Raw genomic sequence first — 20,136 nt, 5'->3', positions numbered from 1 at the left:
TAGGAAAAAACAAGGGGAAATAGGTTACCTTGCATAATGACAACTACAACTTACAACTACAATACCCACCTGCGGAAGTGAAGAAACAGATTGATAGAGCCAGAAGAGTTCCCAGAAGTCACCTACTACGGGACAGGCCTAACAAAGAAAATAACAGAACGCCACTAGCCATCACCTTCAGCCCCCAACAAAAACCCCTCCAACGCATTATTAAGGATCTACAACCTATCCTGAAGGATGACCCAACACTCTCACAAATCTTGGGAAACAGGCCAGTCCTTGCCTACAGACAGCCCCCCAACCTGAAGAAAATACTCACCAGCAACCACATACCACACAACAGAACCACTAACCCAGGAACCTATCCTTGCAACAAAGCCCGTTGCCAACTGTGCCCGCATATCTATTCAGGGGACACCATCAAAGGGCCTAATAACATCAGCCACACTATCAGAGGCTCGTTCACCTGCACATCCACCAATGTGATATATGCCATCATGTGCCAGCAATGCCCCTCTGCCATGTACATTGGTCAAACTGGACAGTCTCTACGTAAAAGAATAAATGGACACAAATCAGATGTCAAGAATTATAACATTCATAAACCAGTCGGAGAACACTTCAATCTCTCTGGTCATGCGATTACAAACATGAAAGTTGCTATATTACAACAAAAAAATCTTCAAATCCAGACTCCAGCAAGAAACTGTTGAATTGGAATTCATTTGCAAATTGGATACAATTAACTTAGGCTTGAATAGAGACTGGGAGTGGCTAAGTCATTATGCAAGGTAACCTATTTCCCCTTGTTTTTTCCTAACCTCCTCCCCCCCTTCCTCAGATGTTCTTGTTAAACCCTGGATTTGTGCTGGAAATGGCGCACCTTGATTATCATACACATTGTAAGGAGAGTGATCACTTTAGATAAGCTATTACCAGCAGGAGAGTGGGGTGGGAGGAGGTATTTTTTCATGCTTTGTGTGTATAAAAAGTTCTTCTACACTTTCCACAGTATGCATCCGATGAAGTGAGCTGTAGCTCACGAAAGCTTATGTTCAAATAAATTGGTTAGTCTCTAAGGTGCCACAAGTACTCCTTTTCTTTTTGAGAAAAGATGAGATATTATATAGCTAGGGTATGCTTGCCTAATATCAAACTCTCCTCAACTGAGTTTGACCTAAGGCCAAGTTTCTAGTCTGTGGAAGAGCTATGAAAAAGTGATATGATAGAAAAATGAGCATCTGTTATAGAACTGAAGACAGAAAGCAGGCAATTAAATTCTGGTGGTCTGATCTTGTATTCTTTTTGTGCCCCAAATTCAAGTCTACAGGAAATGTAGGTGCACAGAGAAGGTGGCCCTAGGTTCTCCGTTCTATTTTTTAAATTACTTGCACATGTAGCTTTTTATCTTCCTGCACTGCACTGGCATTGTATTGGATTTCACTCCAGGAACCTCTTGTATCCACTTTTAGGTTGGAGTAAATGCAGAGTAAGTTATTGGCCAGTTACTTTTTCTCTTTCACTTTTTATTTAACTTTTTTCACAACTTAGATGTAAATGGATTTCCTTATCAATTGCGATTAGTTCACAGGCTGAAGCTGATGTGTCACCTCAGTCTCTGCACTAGTTACAATCATTCACTGGCTTACTCTTCCTTACATACTGATTTAAACATGTAGAGAAAAATTAAGAAACTATCTTAATGATCCCCATGCTTATGAATAAGCAAAGTACTTTTGGTCATGAAAAAGCACTTTCATGGTGGTATCTGTTTTACAAGCCACCACTATCCTCATCAAAGCTGCACAAAACAGCTGGAGTAGAGCTCTCAGGACTGGCCATGAGATGAGCTATCTGAATGACCTAATGTGCAAACAGGACCATTCATTGTGAAGTGTAAATACAAATACATAGGTCTAGTGTAATTTATGCATGCTATACGGTGAGTTATGTACATGTTTTTCATGATCTGAACAAACTAAGGTCTAATTCTTTAGCATGTTAGAGGAGATTACACAAGCGATTCAGCCTGCATAAAAGAGAGGCAGACAAAATGGCAGAGGCAGCTTGGGAGGAGTCCTACAGCAATCAGCGGCATGTACTGCTTGTTGTAACAGCTGCTTAAAAATGCTTGGGTAGAGGCTTTGTCATGCCGCCTATCTGGAAGTCAGTGGTTTACTACCAGGCATGTTGACTAGAAGTCAGAAAGTGCTTTGTCAGCAGTTTTCTTAGTCTTGTATAGAAGTGCTAGGGAAGGAAGAGGCTCTGTTCTCTCTTCCTGGTCCCCACACATAGGTAGACAGCATGCAGCTCTGTAGTGACAGGTTAAATGCTACTAAATATAGAGACAGTTTTTGGTTCTCATGCAACGTGCAAGGGTGACGCAGTATTTTAAAAAGTAATATTGAAAGCTGCATGCAAGGGTTTAGCCACACAACTCCCACTTTAATCATAGGGAATTATAGAGCTAAAATGTCACTTGACTCTGAAAATTCACCGGAGAGTTTTCTAAACAAAATTTAAACTAATGCTGCTAATTAACCAACTGCTGGCATTAAACAGTAAAACTCGGAAAACTGTGCCCATTTTTCTCAGCACAGCAACCTGAATGCTCACTTGGTGCGAGCCATTTGTGGCCTTGTAAACCAATCTGAAATTGAAATAGACATTTTTAAATTAAACCTGGCATTTCTAAGCCTATTGCTGGTAATATCCACCTTGACAAAAATAGATATTATTTGTGCTAACAGTAGCATTAGGAGCTGAGCACAAGAGATTATAAAACAGTTTCCATACTGCTTGAATATCAGGAAGAAGACTTTGTTGTATGGAAATTTTTAATCATTATCTACACATTAAGGGCCAGTCCAGCTCCCAGTGAAGTCAATAGAAAGGCTTCCAATGATGTCAGTGTTTATAGAATTGGATCTTTAATACGAGTCAGGTCCTTGAGCTCCTTATTGGTCTGTAATTCTGGGTTTGTTATAAATTATATCACACTTCCATAAGATGGTGTAACAGGGTATATGCTCCCTTTTGAGTTCTGAGGGGAACCCTCCTGAGCCAGTAAAACCCTACTTCAGCTTTGCCTGTAAGAATCCCAGTGGGACGAGAATGCTACCTGTGAAGAGAAAGAAGTGGTCTTGGCAAAACAGGGATTGACAGAGAGGTCTACTTTGCTGATGCTGGCTTTAGGGCCTAAAGTTGGCATTCTGTGAGCTGGCTGGCTTGGGGCCACCTCTCTCTCCCAGCCTGATGGATGAAGCTGGCTGTTGGTGGTTACAATGGTCCATGTCTGAAAACCAGAAGAGTAGTCCACAGAGAAAACCATAATTAGCAATACTAACTAACAGCAAGGCATGATGGGAAATAAAGGGAGTATATAAACAGTAGTCTTATCACCAAATAGAGAGAGACCAAAGGGCACTCAAGCTGTTCTGACGGTCTGTCCTGGAAAGTGTGGGTAAGAAGAAAAAACCCTTCTTCCGTCTCTTATTTTTGTACTCCTTTGTTTTGTAATGATTTTGATGTGGACACATGTGAAGTGTTTGAAACAGTCAGAGAGTGGCTATATCTTTTGTAGCAGGTTGCAGTAAAGGCCCCGCAGGGGATCTTTCTATTTAGATTCCAAATATATGCCTCTTCTGGCCTGCAACAGGTGGCGACATATGGCAGAATACTGCGATAAGGCAATTTAATTACAAATGTGTATTATTCAAAAATAGAATTTACAATTTGTATGTAATGAGAGAAGACAGGACCAGAGCAGAAAATAATAAATACCATATACAGATATAACTGTTATATGACTATTGACAGAAAACATATTTTTATTTATTTTAGAAACACTTTATGAATGTGTTTGAATGCAAAATCAATATAAATGTAATAAGATTTTCTCTGTAGTGAGTGCTCCATATATGCACAAAGGTATATTAATGTTAATAAATTATGTCTAGTGTCATGGTAGCATTTGAAAATCATTGCATAACTTTTTTCATTTATATTACCATTAATAATTATTATCATTTACCTTACCTCTCATCCAATGATTGGGCCTATGACTTCAAAGATTAAGAGTAAAATGCTATGTTCATCTATCTAATAAGCTTTAAAATTAGCACTTAAACTGTAATGTCTCTGGGCCTAGAATTTCATAAACGAACAGCAAAATTTCTCTGGAGAAGTGCCATAGATTAATTTGCTGAATATAAATCGATTAGTACAGAATATCATCACCCTGAAAGAAGGGTGACTAAATTGAGTTGCCAATGGTATCTGAAAAAAAACAAAAGTAGCTATAATGTATACTTGCCATTAACATACACAAGCAGAAATCATAACTTCCTTGGATGAGAGTCCTCTCTGTCTTTTCATATTTGTGCCTGATCCTGCGAAGTGGGGAGTATAGAGGGATTTACCTTTCTCTAAAGTCAATGGGAGTTGATGGTCCTCAGTAATGGAAAGATTGAGTTGTTCCATTTCCTTTCTTTCTTCCTTCTTCAGAAATACAATGTCAAATTTCATGATTATGTTATGTTTGGTATTTTAATACAAAATAAACACGTGGATTGTAAATCCCAGAGTCACATGAATTACAGAAAATGACTTTGTACAAGTTACTTCAAACTCTCTCTCATATATATATAATAGAAATTTTTTTTGATATTTTTAAACAGTATATATATATATATATATAGAGAGAGAGAGAGCAAGAGAGAATATTTATTTATTTTATTTCGTACGGTACCTGGGCATGATCAAGAGGATTAAATACTAGAGCTAGTTAGAAAAGGTTAAGTATTTTCTATGCAGAGTTTTGAAAAAAAAAATTCACAGAATTTGTTGCCAAAAAATTGATAGACTAGAGCAGTCGTTCCCAAACTTGTTCCGCTGCTTGTGCAGGGAAAGCCCCTGGTGGGCCAGGCTGGTTTGTTTACCTGCCGCGTCCGCAGGTTCGGCCAATCGCGGCTCCCACTGGCCGTGGTTCGCTGCTCCAGGCCAATTGGAGCCGCTGGAAGCAGCGGCCAGTACGTCCCTCGGCCCACACCGCTTCCAGCAGCTCCCATTGGCCTGGAGCAGCGAACCACAGCCACTGGGAGCCTCAATCGGCCAAACCTGCGGTCGCGGCAGATAAACAAACCGGCCCGGCCCAGCAGGGGCTTTCCCTGCACAAGCAGTGGAACAAGTTTGGGAACCACTGGACTACAGTTTTGTGTAGAGAAAAGGCTATTTTTTGTTTAAAAATATCTAACCAAAATTTCTATTAGTTCTATGAAATACTGATTCATAAAACCATTAAGTATGTGGAAAAATCATCAGATATTGTATAAGTAAAGAATAAGCAAGTTAGTTTTAAGATGTTAAGTATTTAAAATTGTATTGTTTTTGAGAGAATCTTTAATATTATTGTAAATTTATGGTAGGTTGGTTATATGAACTTCCTTCTTACATAAGTTGATTTCATTCTACGCCAGTTTTAAATAATAACCATCTTCTGAAATGGGTGTGGAGTTTAGCCAGTGTGTTCACTTACTGCAAAATTCCATTGGCCATAGACCTATCTTCTTGACAAATGCTGTGTGTTAACATTTCATGAAGTTGTCTGCTGCTTTGCAGAAACTATGTCAAGTTCTGCAAATGGAAAATGTCAGGTAATTAGTCAAATGAATCCTAACATTGCTCTAAAATCAAATTTATTTTGCAGTGGATACATTACCAAGATTTTAATAAGGTCTTAATAACATTGCTTATTTATCATTTCCCCTGCAGGTACATCTACATCCCAATGGGAGGATCCCATGGCAGTGTGTTTGGGATGTTGTTTTCCACAGCAATCACGTTTTCATTTGTAAGCTATTGGCACGGGGGCCATAACTACCTTTGGTTCTGGGCAGCACTTAACTGGCTTGGAATAATTGCAGAAATTGGAGTCAAGAGGCTACTTTCTGTTTCATTTGTTCGAGACTTAATAGTAAGTTGAATCCCCTTGTGCTTCATGTTCATTTGAAATTCAAGTTTGGATTTTTTTTTAGAGTAGATTAAACCTAGTACTTAATGGATACAATGGTTGGTGCATTTTCCCCAGTCTGCCTACACTGCATAACTAAAGATGTGCAGTATGTCAGCTAACCAAACTGTGAGGGCTAGCAGTAGTGCAGACATGTTCTATGCTGTCGTAGTGTGAGCAAACAATGGCCAAGTTTATATGTCATCAAAATTAGGAGGTAGCTTTTCATCTGATTTCTAATTTCACTCTGGGTTGTCATTTTGATTGCTTTATGCTATTTAATAGTCATTATAAATAAGGAATGTGTCTTATTTAGTTACATCTCTTGAAGTAAGTGTGTTTGTATCAGCCTCCCATAGCAAAATGCAGTAGTGTGGTGTACTGGGAATCATATGGCATCAAAAGTTTGAGTAAGGATAGCAAATTTATCCTTAAAGAATTCAGTAGTGACTCCGATGCCACTCTCTCTTCTCCCAGACCTGATATCACAGAACCATGGTGGAATGCTCCACCCGAACCTCAACACCTTTCCACTTGACAGTTTGGAAGCTCCATGGTTAAATCCCGAAGAGCTGGCCTGTTCAGAGCAAGCCCATCAGGTTCTGCTAGGTAGCAGGAAGCTCTCTACCAGAGCTGCATGCCTTGCCAAGTAGAAGCGTTTTTCCATTTGGTCTTCCCAGCAAGGTCTCTTGCCCATCCGGTCGTCACTGCAGACCATTGTGGAGTATTTGCTACATCTGAACCCACAAGGTCTGGCAATTTCATCAGTTAAAGTATACCTGGCAACAATTTTGGCGTTTCACAGCCCGGTGGATGAGTGATCAGTATTTTTTGCATGAGATGACCATTTGTTTTCTCCAGGGCCTAGAAAGACTACACCCATAGATTCGGGAGCCCATTCTCCTGTGGGACTTAAACCTGGTCATGTCAAAACACAAAGCCCCCTAGTTTGAGCCACTAGCAACATGTTCCCTGTCGTACTTTTCCTGGAAGGTGGTCTTTCTGATGGCTATCACTTCAGCCAGGAGAGTCTCAGAGATCAGGGCCCTTATGTCAGAACCTCCATACACTGTCTTTTTTAAGGACAAGGTATAGCTTTGTCCTCACTCTATGTTCCTCCCAAAGATGATTTTGAAATTTCACAGTAATTGAGCTATTTTCCTTCCGTTTTTTCCCCTGAACCTACATGCAAGCAGGGAGGAGCAACATCTCCACACACTGGGCATTAGACACACCTTGGCTTTCTAGACTGAGAGCACAAGACCATTCCTTAGATCCACGCAGCTCTTGTAGCAGTAACAGACAGGATGAAGGGCCTTTCTATTTCAGCTCCGAGGATTTCATCCCAGATCACATTGTGCATCAGCACATGCTACAAACAGATAGGGGTCCCGCTACCACCAGTGATAGTGACGGCCCATTTTTCGAGGGTGCAAGCTTCCTCAGGGGTGTTCCTGGCCCAGGTGCCAATCCAGGACATCTGCAAAGTGGTAACTTGGTTGTTGGTACATACATTTTCATCCCCCTATGCCATCACCCAGGAAGCTAAAGATGACGCCCAGTTTGGTCAAGCTGTGTTGCAGTCAGCATGTCCATGATCCCACCTCCTATGGTACTGCTTGGGACTCACCTAATGTGCAATGGACATGTGCAAGCACTCGAAGGAAAAACAGTTACTAACCTTGTTGTTCTTCTAGATGTGTGTTGTACATGTCCATTCCACAACCCACTCTTTTAACCCTCTGTCGGAGTTGACTGGCAAGAAAGAACTGAGGGAGTTTGGGGTTGGCGGGACCCCTTATACCAGCGCATGAGCAAGTGGCATCACAGGATACCAGTGCTGACCCAATGGATATCATTGAAGGAAAAATGTTTGGCAATTGTGCACGCAGCACATGCACACCTAACGTGCAATGGACGTGCAACACATCTCAAAGAACAACAGTTTGGTTTTGTGCTGACTCGTAGCTGCACCAGAACCCCTATCTCAAACGTGTGCATTAAAAGTACTTCCAGTGCAACTGAGATGCAAAGTGAAATTGAGATGCACATCGGTGTAAAGGTTTTATTTCAGCTGGAAGTCTGTTGATGATGCACAAACCAGACTAGAATCCAGCTCATTCTTCCAGAGAAAGGAATAACAGGAAGTCTAGTTGAAGCTAGACAAATTCAGACTGGAAGTAAGATATAAAATTTTAACAGTGATCGTAAATTAATCACTGGAATAATTTACCGAGTGTTTTGGTGGACTCTCCATCACTGATAATTTTTAAATCAAGAGTGGATGTTTTTCTAAAAGATCTGCTGTGGGAATTACTTTGGGAAGGTTCTGGGGCCTGTGTGTTACACAGAAGGCCAGACTAGGTGATCATAGTGCTCCCTTCTGGCCTAGAATTTTTTAATCCCTTTGCTGTGTTGGCTCTCCAGGGGCTAATAGATGTAAAAGGTGAAAACTTATTTTTGTGACACAAATAAGCAGATGTGATTCTGAATAAACACAGGGAGCAGAGTAGGTCTGAGTGACATTTTTACACAGTCAGTTTGCTGACCCTAACCCTGCAACATAGTTAAGGTTCCTTAGAGACTAACCAATTTATTTGAGCATGAGCTTTCGTGAGCTACAGCTCACTTCATCGGATGCATACTGTGGAAACTGCAGAAGACATTATATATACAGAGACCATAAAACAATACCTCCTCCCACCCCACTCTCTTGCTGGTAATAGCTTATCTAAAGTGATCATCAAGTTGGGCCATTTCCAGCACAAATCCAGGTTTTCTCACCCTCCACCCCTCCCACACACAAACTCACTCTCCTGCTGGTAATAGCCCATCCAAAGTGACCACTCTCTTTAAAATGTGTATGATAATCAAGGTGGGCCATTTCCAGCACAAATCCAGGTTTTCTCACCCCCCACCCCCCTCCAAAAACCACACACACAAACTCACCTTGTTATTTTCTACCCCCCCTTCCCCCCCCCCGACGTTCTGGTTAAACTTGGATTTATGTTGGAAATGGCCCACCTTGATTATCATGCACATTGTGGGGAGAGTGGTCACTTTGGATGAGCTATTACCATCAGGAGAGTGAGTTTGTGTGTGTATGGGGGTGCGGGGGTGAGAAAACCTGGATTTGTGCTGGAAATGGCCCAACTTGATGATCACTTTAGATAAGCTATTACCAGCAAGAGAGTGGGGTGGGAGGAGGTATTGTTTCATGGTCTCAGTATATATAATGTCTTCTGCAGTTTCCACAGTATGCATCCGATGAAGTGAGCTGTAGCTCACGAAAGCTCATGCTCAAATAAATTGGTTAGTCTCTAAGGTGCCACAAGTACTCCTTTTCTTTTTGCGAATACAGACTAACATGGCTGTTACTCTGAAACCTATAGTTAAGGTTGTGTTACAGAGTTCAGTTTTACAGGAGCATTAAACTTTTATTTTATAAAAATCAAGTTGAAATTGCATTAAAAAACTCATGGAATCTAAAGTCTGAGCACTACTTGAATGTGTGTGGTGGTTTACTGAACAATGAACTGATACAGAGTTAATACCAAGAGTTTATAAATCACCTCTTTTGGCATTTTTTCATGGGATTGTCTCACTTTTTCTTTGTACCTCTTTTGCGAGTAATCTAAAGCATTCTGAGACCCCTCTTTGGCCCGTTGTTGCTCCTCATGTGCTGATTAGATATAGGCATAAGGAGAATCAGGCCCTATATTTCCTGTTTACACAAGTACAGTCGCACTGGATTCAGAGTGAACTGGACATATTGAAATTAAAACGTGATCCAAAACATGTTGTTTTCACAGCTCTGAATGAAATTTGATGGTTTTGTTTGAGGTTTTACTCCGCCATTTGGGCTTAAATTAACCTGGATGCAATATTTGAGGGGAGTGAAACTGCATGAACAGAAACCATCTCGAAAGTTTGTTGAAACTGATCTTAATTAAAAAAAAAAAAAGTTTGATCTGAAACGGGTCCGTTTTCTTTTAGTTCCTTAACAGTGCTGTGCTTTATGCATCCAGCTGTAGAGTAGTCCCCCAACTGTACTGTTTGCTTTTTGTGATTCACTGAGAAATATTGCTGTATGAAGTTATCAAAAAGCATTTATGGAAAAATACAAATACCCTGAAGGAAGCTACAGTGAAACTCAATAATATTTTAATCCATTTATCAAAGCACTTGTATTTCTCCATTCAAAGCAGATGAACCAGTAATAAATATTGTGCAAAGAAAGCTGGTCAGTATCCAGGGCATTTTATTAGAGTAAAAAAAAAAAAAAGAGAGAGAGGCAGGCTTTTGGCAACTCTTGTTTCTTTTATTCTTGTTCAAAGGAACACCATTGCTTGGGACATTTGAAACTAGACTGAAGAAAGTAATAGAGTTTTGTAGCTCATAATTCTAAATTAGTTCCTGAGGCATGGAGAAAAGTCCCAGTCCTGCTCCATTTGAAGTCAATGGCAGCATTTCTGTTGATATGAAAAAAGCAGTATCGGGCCATTTTAAAAAGCAGATTTCTAGGATTCTGTGATTTAGTCTGCTCTATTTGAAGTAAGAAAATAAACCATGCATTTGCATTTATTTAAGGTATAACAAGTTGGCTCCCATTAAAAGATAATTTTAACTAACTTATTACTTGATGAAAGTGGCAAAGAGTCCTGTGTCACCTTATAGACTAACAGATGTATTGGAGCATAAGCTTTCATGTGTGAATACCCACTTCGTCAGATGTACATGCATCTGATGAAGTGGGTATTCACCCACGAAAGCTTATTCTCCAATACGTCTGTTAGTCTATAAGGTGACACAGGACTCTTTGCCGCTTTTACAGATCCAGACTAACACGGCTACCCCTCTGGTACTTATTACTTGATGTTCTTTACTATAGCTTTTGGACAGTTTCCAAAAATTCGATTACAAAAAATAATAACGTAAAGAGATGCTGTCAGCCATTCTTGGGTTTAAATGGTTCCTGCTAAAAAATTTTAATCTCAATTGAAACCATAACATTTACATTCCTGTTTCTTCCACATTAAACTGCAAGACTTGTGTCTCAAGCTAGGAAACAAACTAAAATTAAATGGAATTTAACTTAAAAAAAATACTGTAGTTAATGAACCTGTGGTTTATTAACTAAAACTAAAAATGTTGTCCTTAAAGAGCTAAGCACAGAAGTGAATCAAATTGGAATCATCCATTTATTTTAAACACTGACTATTTTACAATGACAGGCGCTATCCCTTTATACAAGCTTTTTGTCTTTGGAAAGCATAAAATATTTCACCAAGTTTTGTGTTTAAATCTGCATTTATGACTGCAGTAAAATGGAATAGTAAGTCAATTTCAATGTACCATAACTCTGACACATGGCATCAGTGGTCAAAGAACTAGTCTCTTTGTGGTTTCGGAAAAGAGGTGATTTTTAATTCTTTTTTGCACCTATAGGGCCAGTTTCATAGTAATAATTTCCATATATTTTCCCATTGTCTTAGAGCACAGCAGAGTTTTTTTTATAAAAATGAATTTCACTTGTTTATCTCCATAGTAAAATAACTCCTATAGTACTGGGGACCAGAGGCAAGAATGGTGACATTCGTATTTTCAGCTTTGGAGAGAGCTTTATTTTAGCAGTTTTAAGAGCAGGGTTTTTTTCATTTTGTTTAAATAAAACAGTGCATTTTGCAATCTCTGAGTCCTGTCCTTGGAGCTATAGAAATCTGCAGACATTACGAGGTCAGTTTTTATGGCCTGAACCTGTAAAGATGTAGACACAAGTAACTATACTCAGGAAGTTTTGCATTAAAATCATGAGTTAAGTTGCTCGTGTGCATAGGTGTTGGCAGGATTGGGCCTTATCCTACAAACACTTGCTCCTAAATGTAAATTTACTGATGTGAATAGTCCTGTTAAAGTCAATGGGATTAATAATACAAGTAAAGGTAGGCACATTTGTTAACTGTTTGCTAGATCAGGGCCTAAAGGCCAGAGCCAGCACCCAATAAAGTCAATGGAAAGACACCCATTGACTGGATCCTGCAGCTATAAATAGTTTACAATGCATTTTTGAAAGGAAATTTCATTCTTAGGAATGTAACTCACCTAAATTAAATAAGGTGTGTCATGAAACCATGTAACTATCATGCCCCCTCCAGCATCTGAAACTTAGTTATATCCTCTCAACATGGGTCCCGCACTCATTGTAGGGCTTTATCCAGGTAATTGAGGGAGCTCAGCACCTCCCAGACGATTAAGTCTTTAATGAGCACATGCCTCTTCAGTACATTAAGACATTCTTAGCTAGTTTCCAGCACATACTAAGCTTTGATGACCTACATTATGCAGGAAATGTATCATTTCATTTGCTGGATGTAAATTTTTCTGTCACTTACTTTAGGAAGGTCAAGAGCCTGTATCTAAACCTTTCCCATTTAAATGACAGAATGATGTATGTACTTGCACATTTTACTTGAAACACATTTGTTCTAATAAATGAAAGCTATTTTCAGTAATATTTTCTGCGTAATGGATGACCCTTTATTTGGACTGAAATCTATTTTATTTATGTATTTGCTTAAGCTGTAGGTTTGGAAGATTTACCCCCTTTCCCTGTCTCTGAGCAGCTGTACAGAGTTAGAATAACATACATAGTTTTAAAACATATAACTTAGACTCTCACTCCAGGATGCCATTTATTGAGATCCCAGTGTTGTCATTTCCTGAGACAAAAGCCTGAGTAATGGATGGGCCGTACATCATATTCCAAAGATCAACTTATGTGGATTCTGCAGGACCAAATGAGGGAGTGATGTCCAGAGCTGACAGCCCTCTACCTCGGATGTACTCACACCTTCAAATCCATGGGAGTATAAGGAAGAGTGCCCACCTGACCACAGCAATCCCATTGGCTCCTAGAGAGAGAGCGAGCGAGAGAAGGATGCTTGGGTAGCCAGAACCCATATGATTTTACAAATCAATTAAAACTCCATCAGTTGTCCCAGAAGTGAACGGTATCAGATCCCACACGATATGCCCTTTCAGCTTGACTGTGAACCACTGACAACTACTCTCTGGAAATGGTTTTCCAACCAGTTATTCACCCACCTTATAATAGCTCCATCTAGGTTGTATTTCCCTAGTTTGTTTATGAGACGGTCATGTTAGTATCAAAAGCTTTACTGAAGTCAAGATATACCACATCTACCACTTCGCCCCATTCACAAGGCTTGTTACCCTGTTAAAGAAAGCTATTAGGCTGGTTTGACACCATTTGTTCTTGACAAATGCATGCTGACTGTTATTTATCACCTTATTATCTTCTAGCTGTTTGCAAATTAATTGATTGCTTAATTATTTGCTCTTGTATCTTTCCAGGTACTGAAGTTAAGATGACTGGTCTGTAATTCCCCAGGTTGTTCTTATTCCCCTTTTTACAGATGGGCACTATATTTGCCCTTTTCCAGTCCTCTGGAATCTCATCCATCTTCCATGACTTTTCAAAGATAATCACTAATGACTCAGATATCTCCTCAGTCAGCTCCTTGAGTATTTTAGGATGTATTTAATCAGGCCCTGGTGACTTGAAAACATCTAAACTTGTCTAAGTAATTTTTAACTTGTTCTTTCCCTAGTTTTGCATCTTATCCTACCACATTTTTACTGGCATTCATTAAGTTAGATGTCCAATTGCTACTAAACTTTTTGGTTAAAACTGAAACAAAAAAATAATTTAGCACTTCTGCCATTTTCTGTTACTGTTTTTTTTCCCTCATTGAGTAATGGGCTTATCCTTTCCTTGGTCTCCCTCTTGCTTCTAATGTATTTGTAGACTGTTTTCTTGTTACCCTTTATGTCTCTAGCTAGTTTAATCTCGTTTTATGCCTTGACCTTTCTAATTCTGTCCTTACATTTATGTTCATCCTTTGTAATTTGACCTAGTTTCCACTTTTTTGAGTTTCAGATCATTGAAGATCTCCTGGTTAAGCTAGGGTGGTCTCTTCCCATATTTCCTATGCAGTAGGATAGTTTGCTCTTGTGACCTTAATAATGTCTCTTTGAAAACTGCCAACTGTCTTCAGTTGTTTTTCGCTTTAGACTAGCTTCCCAAGGGATCTTACCTACCAACTACCTGAGTTTGCTAAAGTCTGCCATCTTGAAATCCATTTTCTTTATTGTGCTGTTTTCCCTCCTGCCAGTCCTTAAAATCATGAACTCATCATTTCATGATCACTTTCACCCAAGTTGCCTTCCACTTTCAAATTCTGAACCAATTCTTCCCTCTTTGTCAAAATCAAATCTAGAACAGCATCTCCCCTACTGGCTTTCTCCACCTTCTGAAATAAAAAATTATCTCCAATACATTCCAAGAACTTGTTGGAGAATTTTTGCCCTGCTGTGTTATTTTCCCAGCAGATGTCTGGGTAGTTGAAGTCCCCCATCAACACCAAGTCCTGTTGCTTTGGATGATTTTGTTAGTTGTTTATACAAAGCCTCATCCAGGAAGCTTATCTTCCTGGTTAGGTGGTCTGTAATAGACCCCTACCATGACATGATCCTTGTTTTTTACCCCTTTTATCCTTACACAGAGACTTTCGACAAGTCTGTCTCCTCTTTCCTAATGGCTCGGATTCGGGCTCCTGGCAGGCAGCATACCCCTTGGAATGCTATGTCTGGCCAACAGATGGGTGCCTCCTTCCCCCTCAGAAGAGAATCATCCACTCTCACTGGACTCACTCTGTTTCCAGACCATCCCAGACACCATTTGGTCAACATTCTACTTTGATGATACACGTTGATGTGTTTTTAAAAGTTGCCCAGCTTCTCAACCCCACCCAATTTTCATTTTTATGCTCACTTTAAAAATTACATGAATTGTATTGTTTGGCAAAGCTTTGTCAAAATCTCCAGCCATTCCTTTATCCCATATGGTCCCCCAGCTGCTCAGTCACACCCTAGCCTCCATTTTCAGTATTCTTAATTTACAGATAAATAAAATAACCAATAACCGTTAGTCAAAATATGTCCTTTCCCTTCTCTACATCCCATCCGCTCCCATTCTCAGTCAACTCTTCACCCATATTCCTGGTTTTATATAGTGCCATTATTTTTGGCACGTAACTACAGTCCAGATTACCCAGTTTTAGAAGACACTTCAAGGTATTACTCCTCAGGCTGTTGAGAGCTATTATCATTGCAGTGCCTGGGGAAGAGGTTTGAGGAGGGTAGCTCTCATTCCTAAGTGTATCTCTTAAGGGGAAAACCCAAGAATCCTACTCAGAACAACTGGATTGCTTGTATTGCTGCCTCATAGAGGTAAGCATGCTCTTGGCAATATCCTTTGGACATAATGCCGGGTAGAGAGAGAGCCTAGGCTCAAGTCCCTGGTGACAGCTAGCAAAAGGAAAATTTCAGAACATGATCCAGGAGTTAGAAATTCAAGTTTCCAAGTCTCATCTTCAGTTACATATTCATACCACTTGTGCAACTATAATCCTGATGAATTAATCAAAACAGTCCACATGTATTTTGCCTTCTAACTTTTTTATGACCTTTATATAAACAACACATTGCAAAAATATTTTATTTTGTACATTTGTACAATAAGGCAAACTGAAATGAGAGTCAGCTGGCTGTCATCAGTATTAGCACTGAATGCATTTAATGTTCCACTCCAACATAATTTGGATTACAAACCTGAGTCCTCTATTAAAATCCCTTATCAGCTTCAAATGCTAGAGACTCAACAATCTTAAGTCGCAATCACACTTATCCTTCATATATTGGTGGTTGAAAATGAAGGATGAAGCTGGGATTATGTGTCCCGTTCTTGAAAGTTCTTTGCTCATGTATTGAGCATAGGCAATCGTGCAGTATATATTCTGAATAAAAGTACACAGCCTTTCTCTGACTTTAAAATTGTCCTGGATAAGGTGGCTGACAGGAAAAAAAAAAAATCACGCAGACCAGATAGTGAACAAGAAAGCTAAATGACTGTCGTCTCTCCCAAAAATTGTATTAAGCGTTCAGCTCAATTAGAAGATAACGGAGGGTAAAACTGCAGCACAGCAATGGTGAGTCAAGCATAATGTATTTATACCACACCCATCTTAGCATTGGCATGTAAGATCCTTATTCCATTGTATGCGCAGTCCTATAATAAATACTCTGTTATGTGTAAGACTCAGTATTTATCATTGTCAAGGTTCCTCCCCCACTCTGAACTCTAGGGTACAGATGTGGGGACCTGCATGAAAAACCTCCTTAGCTTATTTTTACCAGCTTAGGTCAAAACTTCCCCAAGGTACAAAATATTCCCCCCGTTGTCCTTGGACTGGCCGCTACCACCACCAAACTAATACTGGTTACTAGGGAAGAGCTGTTTGGACGCGTCCTTCCCCCCAAAATACTTCCCAAAACCTTGCACCCCACTTCCTGGACAAGGTTTGGTAAAAAGCCTCACCAATTTGCCTAGGTGACTACAGACCCAGACCCTTGGATCTTAAGAACAATGAACAATCCTCCCAACACTTGCACCCCCCCTTTCCTGGGAAATGTTGGATAAAAAGCCTCACCAATTTGCATAGGTGACCACAGACCCAAACCCTTGGATCTGAGAACAATGAAAAAGCATTCAGTTTTTTACAAGAAGACTTTTAATAAAAAATAGAAGTAAATAGAAATAAAGAAATCCCCCCTGTGAAATCAGGATGGTAGATATCTTACAGGGTAATTAGATTCAAAAACATAGAGAACCCCTCTAGGCAAAACCTTAAGTTACAAAAAAGATACACAGACAGAAATAGTTATTCTATTCAGCACAATTCTTTTCTCAGCCATTTAAAGAAATCATAATCTAACACATACCTAGCTAGATTACTTACTAAAAGTTCTAACACTCCATTCCTGGTCTATCCCCGGTAAAGACCAGCATATAGACAGACCCAGACCCTTTGTTTCTCTCCCTCCTCCCAGCTTTTGAAAGTATCTTGTCTCCTCATTGGTCATTTTGGTCAGGTGCCAGCGAGGTTACCTTTAGCTTCTTAACCCTTTACAGGTGAGAGGAGCTTTCCCCTGGCCAGGAGGGATTTCAAAGGGGTTTACCCTTCCCTTTATATTTATGACAATCATAGCTTCCAATTTTTTCTTATCTTGTGCTTGCATTCTTGAGTCTCCGGAAAGGCAGTTCCTTGTAACAAAAAACAAGTGTGGGAAATAGCTGTTGTTCAATCATATTAGGACTCCTGAAAAATGCCTGTGGAATAGGCCCTGATTAAAGCATTCTAACCACCTCAACAGCAATATTGGATTAACATGGAAGTTTGCTGTAGCCTCTCCCAGCACAGACTTTTAAATGAGGTGGACTGTGATGCTCATCATTTGTCTTTATAAGCCTTCCTTTTGGAGGGAAGATTATTGAGAAGGTTATGCTTAGGATTACCAGTTTTCTACTTGCACAAAACTGAACACCCTTGCCCTGCCCCTCCTCCGAGGCCCTGCCCCCATCCTTATCTGAGGCCCTGTCCACTCCATCCCCCCTCCCTCTGTCGCTCACTCTCCTCACCCTCACTCACTCCCTCATTTTCACTGGGCTGGCACATGGGGAGGGGATGAGGGCTCTGGGCTGGGGATGTGGGTTCTGGGGTGGGGCCAGAAATGAGGGGTACAAGGTGCAGGAGGGGGTTCCATGATGGGGCAGGGGATTCAGGTGCGGGTGTGAGGGCTCTAGTGTGGGGCCGTGGATGAGGGATTTGGGGTGCAGAAGGCTGCTCCAGGTTGGGACCAAGGAGTTCAGAGAGCAGGAGGGGGATCAGGGCTGGGGCAGGTGGTTGGGGCGTGGGATGAGGGGTTTGGGGTGCGGAGGGTGCTCTGGGCTGGGACTGAGGGGTTCAGAGGGTGGGAGGGGGATCAGGGCTGGGACAGGGGGTTGGGGCGGAGTGTGTGTGTGTCAGGAGTGCAGGCTCTGGGCGGTGCTTACCTCAAGCATCTCCTGGAAGCAGCAACACGTGCCACCTCTGGCTCCTACGTGGAGGAACAGCCAGGTGGCTCCACACAGTGCCCTGTCCACAGGCGCCACCCTCGTAGCTCCCATTGGCTATGGTTTCCTGCAAATGGGAGCTGCAGGGCCGGCGCTTGGGGTGCGGGAGCGTGCGGAGCCCCCTGGCTGCCCCTACGCATAGGAACTGGAGGACAGACGTGCCACTGCTACCAGGAGCCGCGTGGAGCCATGGCAGGCAAGGAGCCTGCGTTAGCCCCACTGTGTTGCTGACTGGACTTTTAATGAACTGGTCGGCAGTGCTAACCGGAGCTGCCAGGGTCCGTTTTCAACCAGGTGTTCCGGTTGAAAATCGGACACCTGGCAACTCTAGTTATGCTGAGCCAAATCTAGCAATAGCTGCTGTCCTTAGATTACTTTAACACAGCAGAGTGCAGTGGTAGTTCATCTTTCCCAGTGACTGGCTGAGATAGAGGTTTAGGCTGCACTTATTTACACTGGGGACTGGAGTACAGACTGCTGAGGATCTGGAGAAGTGCAGATGTCGCTTAAAGCAACATTTGTACACACTTCTCCTATGTTGCACTTTGTGTTTCTGGGCCCCATCAGAGGATCTGAGTGGTGTGGGATTGTAGTTTTTTGTATATGTGCCTAGACGCCATAGTAGGTTTATCTTTACAGATTGGAAAAATAGATAAATAAATCAAATGTAAGGGCAGGTAGTGATAGACTCCAGACTGTGAATGAAAGAGGCCAATGACCATGGAGGCAAATATAAGATTTTTGGTCAAGTAGCCACAACTGTTTTGTAACTTAAACATCAAACAATTCATTAAATGCCACTTTTCTTGGCAGCAGGAAAAAGGGGGAGATGAGGATTTCACAACTGAACACCAGCTTCCAAAGAAACTATACAGCTGAAGTCAGAACTTACAGCAACTGCTGGCATTTTTCTTGCAGCAGTGGAATAGAGCGAAACAGCACAGAGAAGAGCTTTTGAAATAGCTTTCATGGAGACAAACTGTCAGATCTTGAGAACAATCAACAAAGTGATAAATATTTAAATCACAAATATTGCTGTTAATCAAGACTCACCTCAGTCCTTTCTCACTGGTAAATTACTGCTTCCACTAGGTTAATTTGGACACAGTAGCTGCTCAGGTACTTTCATAATTGAATTTTTCTGGATGACATGAGACATTTTAAAAAAACAATTTGATTTTTCTATTTTGTTACAGATGTGTAGAAAGTTGAAATGCTCCCAAGAAAATCTTACTGCTTTGTGGATCAATTCCTAGCAGAATAATGAAAATTAGCTACAGCATAGCCCTCAGAGAGTTCAATGAAGCAACTGTTTCTGTGCTGAAATGCTCTTATATCTTGTAAATGACCAAAGACACATATTTAAACAGTACAAGCTGTCTGTAGTACATATAGCACTATTGATTTTTCCTTTCTGTAAGGCTAATCCATTTCTATTTATAAATAAACTCAAACCTATAATTGTATGTTTGTTTTAATTAAGGAAGGTTGTTATGCATGTGAAAGTCATGCCACTTTGGGTTGTGAACCTATCAGATCTCATAAGCTAGGCAGTAGTGGGCCTGAGCATTACTTCGGTGAGAGCCTTGGCCAAATTCCAATTTGGGTGTTATTTTGCCTACCTCAAGTCTCCCTACAGTTTTATCAGGATCTATTACGCTTCTTGGCTTCCCACGCTAAACTACTGTTCATGGTTGCTGTATGCTGTTGAGCCACTGGCATTTTTTCACCCTTGATGGTGGAGGGCAGAATGATAGAGAGAGGGAGGAAGGGAGAGCATAATGTAGGAGTCATGGTTAAGGCTATGTTTTAGTCACAGGTATTTTTAGTAAAAGTCATGGACAGGTCATGGACAGTAAAGAAAAATTCACGGTCCGTGATCTGTTCATGACTTTTACTATATACCTCTGACTAAAACTTGGGGTGGGGGGGCAGCTCAGGGGGACGTCCCTGAGGGCACCACGGGTGCTGAGGTTGAGGAGGGTTGGTAGAGCTGGGGCAGGTTCCCTATCTGACTCAAGGAAAATGGCGACCTCCAGCTCCTAGCTCCACGTCTGCCTCCGCTCCGCTCCAAGTCCCCGTTCTGCAGCTC

The 20,136-nt window shown here is 40.9% G+C and overlaps 1 protein-coding gene across 5 annotated transcripts in view; it reads left to right on the top strand.

Moving 5' to 3' along the window:
* Positions 1-20,136, top strand: part of HHAT (hedgehog acyltransferase) — a 334,535-nt gene that overhangs the window by 198,216 nt on the left and 116,183 nt on the right. For all 5 annotated transcript variants that reach the window (XM_073338997.2, XM_073338993.2, XM_073338994.1 and 2 more), the window contains one exon: positions 5,773-5,974. In XM_073338997.2, the coding sequence (XP_073195098.1) occupies positions 5,773-5,974 (202 nt within the window). The remainder of the gene's footprint in view (positions 1-5,772; positions 5,975-20,136) is intronic.

This window comes from Lepidochelys kempii, chromosome 3 (assembly GCF_965140285.1).
Source record: "Lepidochelys kempii isolate rLepKem1 chromosome 3, rLepKem1.hap1, whole genome shotgun sequence".
Taxonomy (NCBI): Eukaryota; Metazoa; Chordata; order Testudines; family Cheloniidae; genus Lepidochelys; species Lepidochelys kempii.
This window is presented reverse-complemented; position numbering and strand designations above follow the sequence as displayed.